General features: G+C 43.0%; 2 protein-coding genes and 1 pseudogene across 2 annotated transcripts in view; 2 read left to right on the top strand and 1 right to left on the bottom strand.

Moving 5' to 3' along the window:
• LOC138168139 (zinc finger protein 665-like) overlaps positions 1–3655 on the top strand; it is a 176365-nt gene extending 172710 nt beyond the window's left edge. Inside the window, 3 exon segments of the mRNA XM_069097174.1 lie at positions 1–1423; positions 1425–1627; positions 1630–3655. The exon segment at positions 1–1423 is cut by the window's left edge and continues 12 nt beyond it. Of these exon segments, the coding sequence (XP_068953275.1) occupies positions 1–1423; positions 1425–1627; positions 1630–1745 (1742 nt within the window). The 3' untranslated portion in view covers positions 1746–3655.
• LOC138168138 (zinc finger protein 665-like) overlaps positions 1–17552 on the top strand; it is a 552079-nt pseudogene that overhangs the window by 174584 nt on the left and 359943 nt on the right.
• The window catches only part of LOC138168150 (zinc finger protein 665-like), a 33506-nt gene continuing 31319 nt past the window's right edge, over positions 15366–17552 (bottom strand). Inside the window, exon 5 of the mRNA XM_069097191.1 lies at positions 15366–17552. This exon is cut by the window's right edge and continues 1400 nt beyond it. Coding sequence (XP_068953292.1) covers positions 17181–17552 — 372 coding nt within the window. The 3' untranslated portion in view covers positions 15366–17180.

The following is a 17552-nucleotide window of genomic DNA, read 5'->3' as shown; positions in this document are numbered from 1 at the left end:
GAATCCACACTGGAGAGAAGCCTTATGAATGTAATCAATGTGGAAAGTCTTTCACACACAAATCTAATCTTGCTGTGCATCAGAGGATCCACACTGGAGAGAAGCCTTATAAATGTAATCAATGTGGAAAGACTTTTGCACAGAGGTACCATCTTGCTACACATCAGAGAATCCACACAGGTGAGAAGCCTTATAAATGTAATCAATGCGGAAAAACTTTCACACAGAGGTTCCATCTTACTATACATCAGAGAATCCACACTGGAGAGAAACCTTATGAATGTAATCAGTGTGGTAAGGCTTTCACAGAGAGGAGCAATCTTGCTGTACATCAGAGAATCCACACTAGAGAGAAACATTATGAATGTATTCAATATGGAAAAACATTCACACAAAGGTTCCATCTTGCTACACATCAGAGAATTCACACTGGAGAGAAAATATTGGAATGTAATCAGTGTGGAAAGACTTTCACAAAGAGCTCTGGTCTTGCTGCTCATCAGAGAATCCACACTGGAGAGAAGCCTTATGAATGTAATCAATGTGGAAAGACTTTCACACAAAGTTCTACTCTTGCTATTCATCAAAGGATCCACACTGGAGAGAAGCCTTATGAATGTAATCAATGTGGAAAGGCTTTTGCACAGAGGTACCATCTTGCTACACATCAGAGAACCCACACTGGTGAGAAGCCTTATGAATGTAATCAATGTGGAAAAACTTTCACACAAAGGTTCCATCTTGCTACACATCAGAGAATTCACACTGGAGAGAAACCTCATGAATGTAATCAGTGTGGGAAGGCTTTCTCAGCAAGTCAGAATCTCGCTGTTCATCAGAGAATCCACAGTGGAGAGAAACCTTTTCAATGTAGTCAATGTGGAAAAACTTTCACACAGAGCTCTGGTCTTGCTGGCCACTGGAGAATCCACACTGAGGAGAAACCATATGAATGTAATCAGTGTGGAAAGACTTTCAGAAATAGTTCCTATCTTGCGGTCCATCAGAGAATCCACACTGGAGAGAAACCTTTTGAATGTAATCAATGTGGAAAAGCTTTCTCATTCAGGGGCAATCTTGCTGTACATCAGAGAATCCACACTGGAGAGAAACCTTATGAATGTAATCAGTGTGGTAAGAGTTTCACAGACAGGGGTAATCTTGCTGTACATCAGAGAATCCACAATGGACAGAAACCTTATGAATGTAATCAATGTGGAAAGGCTTTTGTAACAAGTCAGAGTCTTGATGCCCATAAGAGAATCCACAGTGGAGAGAAACCTTTTGAATGTAATCAGTGTGGAAAGGCTTTCACAAGGAGCTCCAGTCTTGCTGGCCATCAGAGAATCCACACTGTGTAGAAGCCTTATCAATGTTATCAATGTGGAAATGCTTTTGCAATGAGGCAGTCTTTCTCTGTACCCTTCTGAGAAGAAGAAACTTTTTGAATGTAATCACTGTGAAAAGACTTTCACACTGATGTGCCATCTCACTGACTATCAGACAATCTACATTGGAAAGAAGCCTGTTGAATATAATCAGTGTGGAAAGGATTTCTCACAGAGATGCATTCTTGCTGAACATCAGAGAATCCACATTGGTGAGAAGCCTTATGGATGTAATCACTCTGAAAACGGTTCATAATGAGGTGGTATCTTGCTGCACATCAGATAAACCACAATGGATAGAAGCCTTTTCAATGTAATCATTGTAGAAAGGATTTCACACAGAAATGCATTTTTTAGAAAAAAAAATTGTTTACTTTTATTTTACAACATTCAGTTCCCTAAGTTTTTGAGCTCCAAATTTTCTCCCCATTCTCCCTCTCCCCATTGCAGCATACAATCTGATATAGGTTCTATGTATACCTTCACATTAAACATTAGTCAAGTCATAAAGAAGAATTATAACCAATGGAAAGAACAGCATGAAAGAAGAAACAAAATGAAAGAGAGAGCAAATAGTTTGCTTCAGTCTGCATTCAGACTCCATAATTCTTTCTCTGGAGGTGGAAGCCTTTTCCATCATGAGTCCTTTGGAGCTGTCTTATAACCTTGTATTGATGAGAAGAGCCCAATCTATGAAAGTTACTCATCAAAGCAGAAAATCCACATTGGAGGGAGACCTTTTGAATATAAGCAATGTGGAAAGTCTTTCTCTCTCTCTTTCACACACACACACACACACACACACACACACACAGAGCTACCATCTTTCTTTACATCAGAGAATTGACACTGGGGAGAATTAATTAATTAATGTAATTAATTGGAATTAATGTGGAAAGTCTTTCACACAGAGCTTCATTATTGTTATGCATTAAAAAATTTATAATAAAGAGAAGTCTTCTGAATGTAATCAATGTGGAATGATTTCACATTGAGCTCAGAGTTTGCTAAACATCAGAGAATCCCTACTGGAGGCAAACCTTGTGAATGTCATGAATGTGAAAGAGCTTTTAGTTACCACTCTTGGCATAGTTAACAGAAGAGCTTCCACACTTGGGAGAAAGCTTATGAATGTAACAAGGTGGTGATGCCTTCAGGCAACAATCATGTCCTATTTCCCATCTCAGAATCCTTATGAGAGAAATCTGATCAATGTCAGGAGGAAGGAAAGGCATTCAGATGGAGTTCAGAGCTGCTTCAGGACCAGAGAACCCATCCTGAGGAGCAGGTCCCGAGGGTCTCAGTGTGGGAAGGCTTTCAGCTAGAGATCGTCTCTTACTTTCTATCAGGATTCACTGCAGAGAGAAGCCTTTGAAAGGCGCTTGTGCAGGCTGTGATTTTCTCTGCAGGAGGGTGATCATTAGAGACCCTTATTCCTGCTGGAATGAATGTAGATAAAAGCAATGGATGTGGAATGACTTCCCCTAGAGCTCCTACTTGACTGTACTTTGGAGCAATCCTGCTAGAGATAAAGCTTTGGGATCTAATTAGCAAGGGAGGACCTCCTGCTGCAGCACAGACTTCATTATATCTTCCAACAAAAGAGAACTCATTAAGTCTTCCCAAAGTCCATGCTCTGCCAAAAAAACCACATACATGTCAGGAGTTTGCACTGAAATCTCAATGTCATCACTCCTCAGTATGTCATGATATTCAAAGATATTTCTTCAATCATTCCCACATCAGTTGGTACTCACTTTATTTCCTGCTGATTGCTGGCAGAAACATTCCTTCTTCAAATGTTTTGGCACCTGTTGGACATTAATTTCTGTAATGCTTTCTTTAAGGGTCTAGGTGACACTGGGAATGAAGTGCTGTCCTTAGAACCACAAGGCCTGAATTCCAATTCAGCCTCTGATATTTCCTAGTTGTATGTCCCTGGGTAAGTCATGTTACCTAATCCTTCCTGAGTTTCCCCATCTTTAGAATGAGGATAATAAGGGCATCCCAGAGTTGAGGTGAGGACCTCCCAGAGTTGAGGTGAGGACCTCCCAGAGTTGAGGTGAGGACCTCCCAGAGTTGAGGTGAGGATTTAATTAAGCAATATTTGCTAAATGCTTTGCAAACATTAAATCACTATGGAAATACCAGCTATTTTTATGACTATCATTCCCCGGCTTATCTGTCTCATAATAAAGTCAGTTGGTTAAAATATGAATAATTCAACTGAAGAAGAGAGGGAAACAGAGAAAGAGACCCAGTCAGAGACAGAGAGTACTAGATCTTATCTAAGGGAAATTTGCCTACATTTCTCCATACCACAGAGGAAACCCATTTTCTTCAACCAATTGCAGTGTATATTGTAAAACACAGTCTTCTAGTGAACCTTTTTAAGAAAGGAAATGGGGAAATGATCAAAGACAAATTATCATTATGTGAATGTTAATTACTGAACCCATCAGTGGAGGAGGTGGCCCTGGTTAATCAAATCAGATAATGTCATATTCCAGGGGACATCAGCCAGATCATCAGACAAAAAGCCAAATGAAGCCTTTGGCAAAGCTTCCTTGGAAGGGTCACACAGGACTGAACACCAGAGCAGCCCTATGTGCCAGGCACTGTGCCAAGCAGTGGAGATAGAAAAAGTGGCAAACAACAGCCCCAGCCCTCAGGGAGTTTACAATATAAGGGGAGACAACCTACAAATCTGCACAAACTGAGCTATACACTGGGTAGATGGGACATAATCAGCAGAGTTAAGACTGCAATTAAGAGGACTTGGAGACTGGCTGCCAAAGGCAGAATTTTAGCTGGGACTTAAAGGAAGCCAGGAAGGTCAGTGATCAGAGCAGAGGGTGGAAGGTGTCCCAGGCATGGGGGACAGCCAGAGAAAATGCTGGAGGAAGAGCTGGAGGGTCTTGTGAGTGAAACCTCCAGAAGACCAGTGTCACTGGATGGAGGAGGAAATGTGGGGGAGAAGGGTGTAAGAGGACTGGAAAGGTGGGAGAGGGCCAAGTTATGCAGGGCTTCAAATGCCAAGTAGACAATTTTGTACTTGCTCCTAAAAAGAGTAGGGAGCCATTGGAATTTCTTGCGGGGAAGAGGGGGCAGGATATGGTCAGCCCTGCACTTTAGGAAAATGACTTTTGGGCTAGACTGGAATGGGGAGAGACTTCAGACAGGCAGACCCCTTCCCCAGCATCTATTGTAATGGTCCAGGGGTGAGGTGCTGGTGTTTTGTTGAAAGGTGATTGAGAAATCTTAATGTGAGGTATAAAGGTGAATGATTCTAAGTCATTAGTATTTTGTAGGGAAGAAGGGGCCCTGGGTAAGTGGGGAGGGAAGCAGGCTACAGGTCTTTGTTTCCTCCCAGGCCCAGAAGAATACCTGAGATCTCTCCGGGTAGTCCTAAGTCTTATTGAGTCTGGCATTGGGGGGGGATGGGGAATCAGATCCCCCAGCTCAAAGGAAGGAGTGTCTGCTTGGAGACTTCTCTGCATTATTGGGGCAGGGGTGGCAGCACTGAACACAGGGTACATTTTGCATTCAACGGGCTGGCCAGTGCACTCTCTGCAGTGCACTCTCTGAAGCAGAGTTTGAATGCGTGGCAGTTTAATTCGAGTTAGGACCTCAGGATCTGGTTCCTTGTCCTGCCAGGTGATCTTCAGAATCTTTCTAAGACAATTCAAATGGAAGCGATTCCGTTTCCTGCCATGGTGCTGGTAGACATGTCACAGGCATACAACAGTGAGGTCAGCACAGTGGTTCTGTAGTCCTTCGGTTTGGTAGGCAGTCTAATACCTCTGCGCTCCCACACTTTCCTTCAGAGCCTCCCAAACACTGAGCTAGCTCCTGCATCAACCTCATTATCAATGTGTACATCCCTGGAAGGCACACAACCAAGGTAAGTGACCTTATCCAGCATTCAGAGCTGCTCCATTTGTTGTAACCGATGGTTCCCCATATGGATGGTGTGGTGCTGGCTGACAGAGCACCTGTGTTTTCTTGGTGTTTATTATTAGGACAAAATTAGGAGAAGTAACAAAAAAATTCGTTTTATGGTGTTGCATGTCAGCTTCAGAGGCTGCATTGAGTGCAAAATCATCTGTAGGTTTTTCAGTTTGAAGAATTCACCATCACTGCAGTATCTGACCTTGATGCAGTTTTCATCCTTAAGTAATACACTTGACAATATGGCTGAAAACATTGTACCAAAAAGCATGAGAGCAAGCACACAGCCTTGTTTCACTCCACTGCTGCCTGGGAAAGCTCAAGAGTACTGTTCATTGTCCAGAGCCCTGGCAAGCAGGTAGTCATGAAAGTGATGTAAAATGCTGATGAACTTCGCTGGGCAGCCAAATTCTGACACAATTTCCCATAAGCCCTCAGAATTGACGGTATCACAGGTCTTGACCAGATCTCCAAACGTGTCCAGCCCTCTGTTCTGCTTCTGGCATTTCTCTTTGACTTGTTGGGCAGGAAACACCATATTGATAATTTCTCAGCTCTTCCTGAAGCCACTGTGGCTGTCAGGTCGATGACCATCTTCCAGATGAAGGGTCAACCTGTTAAGAACTGTGACAAAAATCTTGTCTACAATGACTGAGAGAGGAATCCCATCCCCCCTGTGATGGTCACATGACAATCTATTTCCTTTATCTTTTTTTTTTCTGGAGGGGGGAGGCAAAGCAATTGGGGTTGTGTCTTGCCCAAGTCAAACAGCTAGTAAATGTGTCAAGTGTCTGAGGTTGGATTTGAACTCAGGTCCTCTTGACTCCAAAGTGTAATGGGAATGGGAATTTGAAGATCTTCCCTGCCCCTTAATAAACCTAGGATGGGGTGTTTGAAGATCTCCCCTGCTGTGAAGATAAACTCTGCCCCTAGAGCCCATAGGAAGCCAGTACAGAAGGAGACACAATTGGAGACAATTGGGGACAGAGGAGCTCAGGCAAAGAGATAGAGGGTTTTGTGAGTAAATATTGATCACATATTGGTTTATGGGAAGGCTGAAGAATGGCATGGCTCTCAGCATTATTATGGCTTCTGAATATCTTTGGTACTATGATAGACTCAGCTTACTGGTTTTGGGATTTGGTTTTCTGGTGTCTAGATAAATCCTTCAACTTTATCCTCTATCTGGAGAGTTTGACATATTTTGTGATCAAATGTCACATGATAGTTACAATAACGGTCTCTATCGTGATCATGGGTGCTGTAAATATTGCATTGGCACTACATTTGGCGGTGAGGATGGGATTGCAAAATATCAGACCTCTAGTTTGAGGCAGAAGAAATGGCTATCCCAGGAGGGGATGATTTGCCTTATGCCTCCCTAGCAAGAGAGTGGCCAGAAAGTACAGGGCTCTGTGAAAATGGAGAACAGAGACTGCAGCAGGGAGAACCTAGAGATTTAGAACATGTCTACAAAGAATACCAATAAAACTGGGGAGAGAGCTGGAGGCAATGAGTAGAAGAGGCTACCATATTGTGTGTCAAAGCAGAAACAAGCGGATAGAAGGGTTGGCTAAGTGCCAGAATTCATGCCCTCCTTTAAAAGAGCAATCTGGGGAGTCTCTGGAAGCAGAGAGGACTGTTGTAAATTTGGCTCAGAAAAAGAAGAAGAAAAGTAACGGGGAAATTTCATACATCTTTGGTAGAGTCTGATTTTAGAAAAATTGACAGTATTCCAACTAATGGACTATATAAAATGTGCCATGATAAGAGGCTTAATGTCAGATGGAATAGATAAGTAAGGGCTGCCCCTGCAGATGCTCCTGAACCATTGTATCCAAGTTTGTCACACCTTCAGGGAAACTCAGATTAGAAAAAGTGCTGGGATAGGTGGAAGTGGTCAATGTGCTGAACTTGTGGCAATGTATCAAGCCATTGGAATAGAGCAAGGAGGAAGGACAATGTCATATTTTCTGCTGTGAATGAGGTTATGATAGTGAGTCCACGGATTCCAGAAGCGCAGCTGACCCTATATTTGTCTCTTTTTGTCTGTTAAATGTGTTTGTGAGATTTGTTTTCTGTAGGTTTGGTAACCTCCACCTGCAGATGCCTGATTACTTAAGCCAGATATCATCCCCTGCCCATGACTGTGATGTGCCATTTCTGGACCTGGCATCGACCAAGTTCCAGATGACAGCTAAAGAAGTGAACTCTCATATGGGACCTCTTGGGGCAGGGATAGCACTACGTCCAATTTCAGCTTGAAGTAGCTTTGGAGAAGAGACCTTCACCCCTTACCCCAAGATTTTGAGCCCCATTCGTTTAAGGGCTGGGAAGGATGGGGCGCTTGTGCCCAAGTTCCCACCCTAAGCTGTTGTTTTATGTGTAACGTTTTTCTATTATCCCTGTTATATTGTTGCAAAGTTCTTTTCCCACCAGTTATCCCTAAACTCTGATCTATTGTTAAGGTATTTTTGCTATATAAGGGACATGAAAGATCTTGGGGCCAAATGTAATGGGAATGGGGATTTGAAGATCTTCCCTGCCCCTTAATAGACCTAGGGGAGAGTTTGAATCTCTCCTGCTATGAAGATAAACTCTGCCCCCTAGAGCCCACAGGGAGCTGGTAAAGAATGAGACAGACAGTTGAAGACAGTTGGGGACAGAGGAGCTCAGGCAAAGAGACAGAAAGTTTTGTGAGTAAATATTGATCTTGTGTTGGTCTGTGGGAAGGCTGAAGGAGGCTGTGGCTCTCTGTTATTGTGGCTTCTGAATGTCTTTGATATTATGATGGAATAGGCTTACTGGTTTGGGGATTCGGTTTTCTGGTGTCTAAATAAATTCTTCAACTTTATACTCTATCTGGAGAGTTTGACATATTTTGTGATCAAATGCCACATGATACTTATAGTCACAGTCTTTATCATGATGATGGGCTCTGCAAATATTGCATTGGTGCTACACAAGATTGGTGCTCTATTCACTGCATCATCTTGCTGCCCCTATTTCCTTTATCTTTATAAAGATGGACAATGGAGGCATCCTTGGACTCCTGGGGGATAACCTCCTCTTTCCATATAGCTTTGAAAATTTCAGTTAGCTTTTTTATGAGCAATGGATCCCCTTCCTTCTAAATCTCAGCTGAAATAGAATCAGTACCATATGTCTTGCCACAAGAAATGAGCCTAATGGCATTCAAAATGTCTTCTTCAGTTGGAACTTCTGCTAGGGAGGCACTGACTTCAACCTGAGGTAAAAGATCAATGTCCTCAGCATTGATTGATGGTGGACTTTTGAGAACGCTATGGAAGTATTCAACTCCTCTCTCTGGGATCATTTCCTTATTACTAATTAATGTGGCTATATCGGCAGAGAGTAGTTGAGATGTACTCTAGGTCTTTCACCCATAAACAGCCTTCAAGGCATCATAAAATTGTTGCTATCAGCATAAAACTGAATTTCATCTGCCTTCTTACTGAGCCAAGAATTCTATATCTCTCTAAGCTTTGCTTGTACTTTGCTTTTGATGTGGAGAAATGCTGCCTTCTTAGAGATGGATGAACTATCTTGCTGGCAAACTACATGGAGTGCTTATTCTTCATTTAGCAGCTTCTGAATTTGTCCATCATTTTCATGAAACCAGTCTTGATATTTGTGAGTGTTCTGACCCAGAAGAGCAAATGCAGTGCTATATACCAAATCTCTGAAAGCTGCTCACTCCTTTCCTGTTCCACTGTTCCCTACTGTGTGTTGTCTCAACTTTTCCTCCAAGTCAGCAACAAACTGTTTCCATTCAGAGAAGAGCTCCAATCTATTGACATTAATATTTCTGGTAGTCATTTTGCCCTGGGGCTGATGCTTTTGTTGAATGGAATATATCTATCTTGGAGAGGATAAGTCTATGATCAGTCCAGCACTCTGTACCACACATGCCTTTGTCACTCTCACATCCTGTCTGTCTCTTATACTCACATAGTCTATTAAATGCCAACATTTGCTGCAATGGTGCATCCACAAAGTTTTATTGCATTTAGTTTAATGGAAGACAGTGTTGGTGTTGAGGTCATGAGATGCACGTCTTCATTAGTTAGTGGCCATTGTTGCTGTTTCCAACTCCATTCCTTCCTAGGACTCCCTTGTCAAGTCTAATAGCCTGAACCCACACTAAGATTAAAGTCACCTAGAATTTTAAGCTTTTCCTCTTTTCACACACTGATGACAAGGGTTTCCAGGTCTTCCTAAAGGTTTTCTTTGACCTCTTTAAGGTTCATCATGGTGGGAGCATAGGCACTCATAATGGTGGTGTGATATTTTCCTGCAAGGGGCAATGGCATTGTCACAAGTCCCTTGTTCACTCCTTTTGGTAGGCATACAAGCTTGTTAACTAGGTTAGTTTTGATTGCAAAGCCTACACCAGCTTCACAGTGCTCCCCTTCAGAGCAGCCACTCCAGAAAAATGTGTATCCAGCTCCAACTTGGGTAAGCTGGCCTTCATTTGCCAGCCTTGTCTCACTCAGGGCTGCCCTTTGGATGCAATACCTGCTAAGTTGTCTTGCAATAAGAGTTGTCTATCTTTCAGGTTTATTGGATTTTGTGTTGTCTATAAGGGTGAGCACATTCCATGTGAGAGAAATCTTCTTTGAAGATGTCAATGTACATTTTTTGGGTGTGTTTTGACCACAGAATGGCATTCTCCATCTGCTCCAATAATCAGACCAGGGTTGGATAAGCAGACAATTTTTAGGGCACTTTTTCTTTTTTGCCCCTCCCCTTTGTTCTTTTTTTAAAATTTATTAATTTTTAGTTTTCAACATTCCCTTCCATAAATTTTTGACTATTGAATTGTCTGTTCCAGGGTGGCTAGGTGGCACAATGAAAAGAGCATCAGCCAGGAAGTCAGGAGGACCTGAGTTCAAATATGGCCTCAGACACTTAACACTTACTAGCCATGTGAGTCTCAACCCCAATTGCCCAGCCATCTCCCTTCCAAAAAAAAAAGCAGAACACAAAAATAAATTCTTAACTAGGTGAAAGTATGAAAAGGATTCTAAAGAGAGATTACTCAGAAACTGGCCTCAACTGAGTGGTATGAGACTGTTTCCAGCCAAGTGAAGAAGAGTTCTCTATTCATATACTGAGGGTTTGAAATGACCCTGGATATGATGCATCATGGGCAAAAACATGAGCTGATATTGCTTTATGATTGCTTGCAGTTGTTCATAGAATACATTCATTTTAGGATTTAATTATAGAGAGATAAAAGTAATTATATAGGGAAAGGAGGGTTCCTGCCTCAAATAAAAAGGTAACAAATTATGGGCTGGTGTAGGAGATTGAGCTAATGCATAAGGAAGACATTTACATTTCATTTATGAAAAATAAATGATTTCGACCTGCCTCTGGAACATTAGGGATCAGAAATCAAGAGAATGCATCCGAGGCAGACGGGTGGACATTACAAAAGAGAGTGGCCACAGCTGCAAATCCTTCGACATCTACATTTCACTTTGACCTTCCTTGATTTCTGTCATTAAACTTCTGATGAATTAAAGAATGTATTCATCTTCCCGATTCTTTAGATCCCCAAGAATTTAGAAAAATTTCCTTTTCACTTGGTGTTCTGAGTCATGACTCTTCTTTGTATTGTAGTCAGTCATAACGTGAGCAATCATTATAGGAAGACCATACCTTTTTGCATAATAATTCATCTCTGGTACCAAAATGTAGTCTAAATGGGTGAATGATTTAGATAAAAATGCTGACGCTTTAAGCAATCTATGAGAGTAAGGCATAGTTTACCTCTCATATTTATGGAAAAGGGAAGAATTTATGACCAAACAAGAGATAGAGAGCATTACAAAATGCAAAAGGGATACTTTTGATTTCAATAAATTGAAATTTTTTTTGTACAAAGCCAATGTAACCAGGATTAGGAGGGAAGCAGAAAATTGGGGAAATATTTTTACTACCAGTACCTCTGGTAAATGCCTCATTTCTAAAATATACAGAGAACTGAGTCCAACTTACAGGAATACAAGTCATTCCCCAATTGAAAAATGGTCAAAGGATATGAACAGGCAGTTTTCAGAGGAAAAAATTATAGATATCTATAATCATGAAAAAGTGCTCTAATTCACTATTGAATAGAGAAATGCAAATCAAAACAACTCCAGTACCACATCTCACTGGTCAGATAGGCTAGCATGACAACAGAAAAATGATAAATGCTGGGAAAAAATGTGGGAAAATTGGAACACTAATGCATTGGTGGTGGAGTGGTGAACTAATCCACCCATTCTGGAGAGAAATTTGGAACTATGCCCAAAGGGCTATAAAAATATGAATACCTTTTGGTCCACCAATACTACCTCTGGGTCGATATCCCAAAGAGATCATACAAGTATGAAAAGGACCCATATGTACAAAAATATTTATAGCAACTCTTTTTATCATGGCAAAGCATTTGAAATCAAGCGGATGCCCTTCAACTGGGGAATGGCTGAACAAGTTGTGGTATATGAATGTAATGGAATACTATTGTGCTATAAGAAAGGAAGAGCAGATGGACTTCACAATAACCTGGAGAGACGTATATAAACTAATGCTGCCCACCATGGCCCAGGCATCACTTACTTCTGCAGCCTTCTTCCACCTTACTTCCTCCCACCTGCTCTGGTCCAATGACACTGGCCTCCTTCATAGGCCAGGCTCTGGCCATTTTCTCTGGCTCTCCAGAATGGCTGGAATTCTCTGCTCCTCACTGAGACCACCTGGGCTCCTTCAAGTCTCATCCAAAAACCCACCTATGTTTTCTGCTCCCCTTCATTCTAGAGCCTTCCTTCTTTTTATTATAGCTCAGTGACCTGTCTATGGCTTGTCTGTACATCACTGTGGGCTTGTCATCTCCCCCTCATAGTCTGTGAGCGCTTTGTGGGCAGACCCTGTGTTTGCTTCCTTGTGCAGGACCCCTACTAAGTTACCTTGCCCAGCACGTAGGAGGCACTGCATTGCTTGGTTGGTTGCTGTCCTTGGTCCTGGAAGAGGACCAAAGTGACATCCTGCTGGAGTCCAGTTTCAGTGCCTCTGACTGTGGCTGAACAGACCAGCAGGATCTCGGGACGCTCTCCCACAGGTCGGGCACCAATAATATGTGTGAACATTTGGGCTGGATGCTCTAAGTTTGCCCATCCTGCATTTCCTTTGAGCTGTCTCAGTTCTGCTTTGCTCCCAGAGCACAGCACTTCTCTGATGTGGGCACACAACGCTGAGTGGTCCCGGGCCAGTGTCTCCCATGTCATACAATCAATTTTAGAGTGTCCCCATGTGTTTGGGAGTAGGCAGAAGCTTCCAAGAGAGCTGGGAGGCAGGGCCGCGCTTGGGCATTGACTCTTTCCCCTCCAGAACTTTGAGAAGCTGCACCTGTTCGTTCACCAGGGGATTTCCAGCACATCCTGGGGCTCCACTCAGCAGCATGAGGAGGGCCCTAGCCTTTCTTGACATAACTGCACAGGCATTCTGGAAAATGGGATACCACCCCCTCAGTCCTCTCCTGGGATCAGAGGATTTTGTGGGATTTGTGATGTCATCCTCCTCCAAGCCCAGGGCATTCTCCCCTCACCCCCTTTTCTGCTTCCGTTCTGGGCCTTTCTCCTTTAGAGTATAAACACCTGGAGGGCAAGGGCCCACCCTTCTGCACACAGTAGGTGCCTAACGGGTGCTTACTGCCCCAATGATCCCCAGAAGACTCCAGAGATGCTGCTGTTATCATCACATTCTTACACAGAAGGAAAATGAGGCAGAGGATCAGTTCTGGGAATTTTGGAAAAAACTCTGACTCTTCTTTTGGGGGAGCAGGGAACCCTTCCCCCCAAGGAGGGAAAACAGACCCTAGTCAGAGGAGTCTGATGGCTCAGGGGCCAGAATCAGGGTCTGGAACCAGGAAGATCTGAGTTCAAATCTAGCCTCAGACACTCAGTGGATGGGTGACCCTGGGCAACTCACTTAACCTCTATCAGCCTCAGTTTCCCCAACTGTAGAATAAAGATAAGTGTACCATCCTCTTACATTGTGAAGACTGTCCATGGTGGACTGTGTGGAAAATCAACCTGACTCCTTTTTGCCTCATAGAAACTCAAACTCAGAAACTGCTGCCTCTTGGAGGGGCCATGAATGCCTCCTTTAGAACCTCCCCCAGCCCCATAATATAGAGGTAGCCTTGCAAGGGTGCCAGGCCCTCAGCCCCTTCCCTTCATCCCACTCAAGGGGGTGGGAGCAGCAACTTGAGGAAGGCTCATGACCAAGGTGTGGAGCCTGGAGGCCTGGGCCCAGGAGCCTCTTCTGTTTCTTCTTCACTCCGTTTTCTCTCCCTCTTCTGGCCCAAGGGCCCTGCCTGGTGTAAGCCAGGAGGCCTCTGTCCTCTGCCTGGGGGAGGGGGGAGCAGCAGGAAGAAGGAATTAGACACACATACGTACACACACATACACACACCCATACACAAGCACATAAATACATGCCTAGGTAACCTCTGAACCTGAAGGATCCATGTGTCCCTCACCCCCCAGGATGGGGGTCACTGCCACAGACATGACCAGCTGTACCTTGTGTTGCCTGACTCTGGTCATCCCGAGCATAGACCCTGTCAGTTCTGGCAAAGGAAGCAGAGGTTTGCCTCAGTTTCCTCAGCTGTAGAATGAAGATAACAGCTCCCAGCGCTCAGGCTTGTGAGGATCCAAGGATGTGATAAGGGTAAAGCTCTTAGCGCCGTGCACGGCACACAGTAGGTGCTCTTTAAATGTTAGCGGAATTGGTTCCATCTTTCATTGCTCGGCTGCTTTGGGTCAACATTAACCTCACCTGACCCAAACCTGTCCCAGGGAATGTGCACACTGGCTGAGAGCCTTAGGAAAGAAAGCAGAGGAAGACGCTCAGGCCCCTGATTCTTGGCTACAAAGTAAATCCTCTTCCTCCTGCTAACTTCAGTATACTCTGTAACTAGACTCAGTTTACAGATACACGTGTTTCCTTAAGGAATGTGTGAGATTGTGAGTGTGTGTAATTGTGTTCAACCTTTACAACTTTGAAAGAAATATGGGATTATAGCTCAGTCTCCTGTAAGGCTATGGCCTAAGGGAACGCACAAGATCGAAATGTTGAAATGAAGGACTTCTAAAAGGCCTTGTCAGAATCCTGGGGGTGGTTCATGTTTTCTCTGAGGCCTGAACATATTCATAAACCGAGGTTTTTACCTTTTTAATTTCTGCATTGCTTTCTGCACTCCCACCACATGATTGGCACAGTGTCTGTCATATTGGGCTTGCTCTGGTCTTCAGTCCTGTCTGACCCTTCCAAGGAACCTTTGCCAGAGGCTTCATTTGGCATCTTGTCTGATAACCTTGTTGATGTTCCCTGGGATATGGAAACACCTGATTAACCAGGGCTACCCCCTACACTGACTGGGGGGGGGGGAGTCAGTAGTTACATTCATATTATATATATATATATATACACATATATAAAATCATTTGTCTTTGATCATTTCCCCATTTCCTTTCTTAAAAAGACCCACTGGATTAAAATAACATCAACAGATCTCAAATAAAAAGAGTATGTTTTTACAACATACACTGAAATTGGTTGAAGAAAATGGGTTTCCTCTGTGGTATGGAGAAATGCAGGCAAATCTCCCTTGGTAAGATCTGGGACTCTGTCTCTCACTGTGCCTTTTTCTCCTTCTGTCTCCCTCTCTCTTTCTCAGTTGAGCTACCCATGTTTTAGGTAACTGACCTTACTATGAGACCTATTATCCAAGAAGTGATAGTCATAAAATAACCAGTATTTCCAAAGTGATTTCATGTTTGCAAAGCATTTAAGAAATATTGTTTAATCAAATCCTCACCTCAACTCTGGGAGGTAGATGCCCTTATTATGCCCATTCTACAGATGGGGAAATTCAGGCAGGATTAGCTGACATGCCTTGGCCAGGGACACACAACTAGGAAGTACCAGAGAGTAAACTGAAATTCAGGCTTTGTGGTTCCAAGTACAACACTTCATTCCCAGTGTCCCCTAGACCCTTAAAGAAAGCATTATAGAAATTAATGTCCAACAGGTACCAAAACATTCAAAGAAGGAATGTTTCTGCCAGCAAACAAAATGAGTACTATTTCATGGGGGAACGGCTGAAGAAATGATGTCTATGAACATCATGAAATATTGAGGAGGGATAATAACCATTTGGATTTCAAAATAAAAACATGACATGTATAGGGTTTTGTGTTTGGAATGGAAATTGAGGATGAATAATGAGGTCTCTTTTGTTGGGAAGTCTGAGTCTATGCTGCAGCAGGAGGCCTTCCCTTGGTAATTAGAAACCGTTTTGTCTCCAGCAAGATTTCTCCAAAGTACACACCAGCATGAGCTCTAGAGGAAGCCCTTCCCACATCCATTGCCTTTATCCACCTTCATTCCACTAGGAACAAGGTTGTCTACTGATCACCTTCCCCCAGAGAAAAGCATGGCCCCATTGAGGACATTTGTAAGGCTACTCTCCACAGTGAATCCTCTGAGAGAAAGTAAGAGATGGTCTCTAGCTGAAAACCTCCCCACACTGAGACCATAGGGACCTGCTCCTCAGAATGTTGTCTCTAATCCCACGGAAGCTCTGAATTCCATCTTTTTTTTATTGCCTTTCCTTTCTGCTGCCAATGATCAGATTTTTATCACATAAGAATTCTGAGATGTAAAATAGGACATGATTATTGCCTAAAGGCATCATCACCTTGTTATATTCATAAGCTTTCTCCCAAGTGTGGAAGCTCTTGCTACATATGTTAAGAGTGGTAACTAAAATATCTGCCAAATTCATGTCACTCATGAGGTTTGTCTCCAGTGGGGATTCTCTGATGTTTAGCACAATCTGAGCCCAGTGGGAAATCATTCCACATTGATTACATTCATAAGACTTCTCTTCACTATCAATTTTTTTGATATCTAACAATAGTGCGGCTCTGTGTGAAAGACTTTCCACATTAATTACATTCTTGGGTTTCTCCCCAGTATTAATTCTCTGATGTAAAGCAAGATGGTAGCTGTTATAGGAATGGGAATTTAAGATGTTCCCTGCCCCTAGGCCCTTTGATAGGCTTAAGTGACTCTGAGAGTCCTCCTTGATTTGAAAATATACTCTGCCTCCGATGGGCTGAATATGGTCACATTGAGCCCATGGTGGAGGCTTGATTTTCAGCAATGCCCACACCTTGGTGCTCTGTGATTGGGCAGTAGGTCAAGAGGGTTGTGACATTCTCTGAGCCAGGAGAAGGCTATATAAACCCTGATATGAGGCTTTCTTTTGGGGGTCACTTTGAGAAGTGTTGTGTGATTTGACCAGACGAGACTCTGGGCAGCGGTCGAGTCCCCCCAGCTTTGAAAACCCAGATATTGGTGCTTCCATCTCTGGTAACTGACTAGGTATGGATGTAATGGTCAAGACAGTTGGAAGCCTGCCTGCTTGATATGTTTCTCTGTCTTCTTGTAACTTCTGCTTATAACTTATTTGTATTTTGTTTGTATTCTCTGAAGTTTGGAGTGCTGACCTTTTCCCCCTGAACTAGGTAAATGACATGTTTGATTAAAGCAAGATTGTTAACCCATTTTGAGTTGCTTTTCTTTAGAAAAGCAGATCTAGGAACCTGTGTTGGCAGCCATCCTGGGGATGCTGGGGTGCTTGCTGCTACAGTAGCTCTGTGTGAAAGACTTTCCACATTGATTATATTCAAAAGATCTCTGTCTAGTGTGGATTTTCTGGTGAGTAGCAAGATTGGAGGACAATCTAAAACTCTTTCTTCATTGATTACATCCATAAGGTTTCTTGCCAGCATGGATTCTCTGATGTGCAGCAAGATACGATCTCATTATGAAAGTCTTTCTGCAATGATTACATTCAAAAGGTTTCTCTCCAGTGTGGATTTTCTGATGGGCAGCAAGATTGGAGCTCCTTCTGAAAGTCTTTCCACATTGATTACATTCAAAAGGTTTCTCTCCAGTGTGGATTCTCTGATGAGCAGCAAGACTGCCTCTGTCTCTGAAAGCCTTTCCACAGTGATTACATTCATAAGGCTTCTCTCCAGTGTGGATTCTCTGATGTGCTGCAAGATTGCCCCTGTCTGTGAAAGCCTTTCCACAGTGATTACATTCATAAGGTTTCTCTCCAGTGTG

This window comes from Petaurus breviceps, unplaced genomic scaffold (assembly GCF_028583685.1).
Source record: "Petaurus breviceps papuanus isolate PSGF00001 unplaced genomic scaffold, PetGlider_PUasm1.0 355, whole genome shotgun sequence".
In the NCBI taxonomy this organism is placed as follows: Eukaryota; Metazoa; Chordata; class Mammalia; order Diprotodontia; family Petauridae; genus Petaurus; species Petaurus breviceps.
This window is presented reverse-complemented; position numbering and strand designations above follow the sequence as displayed.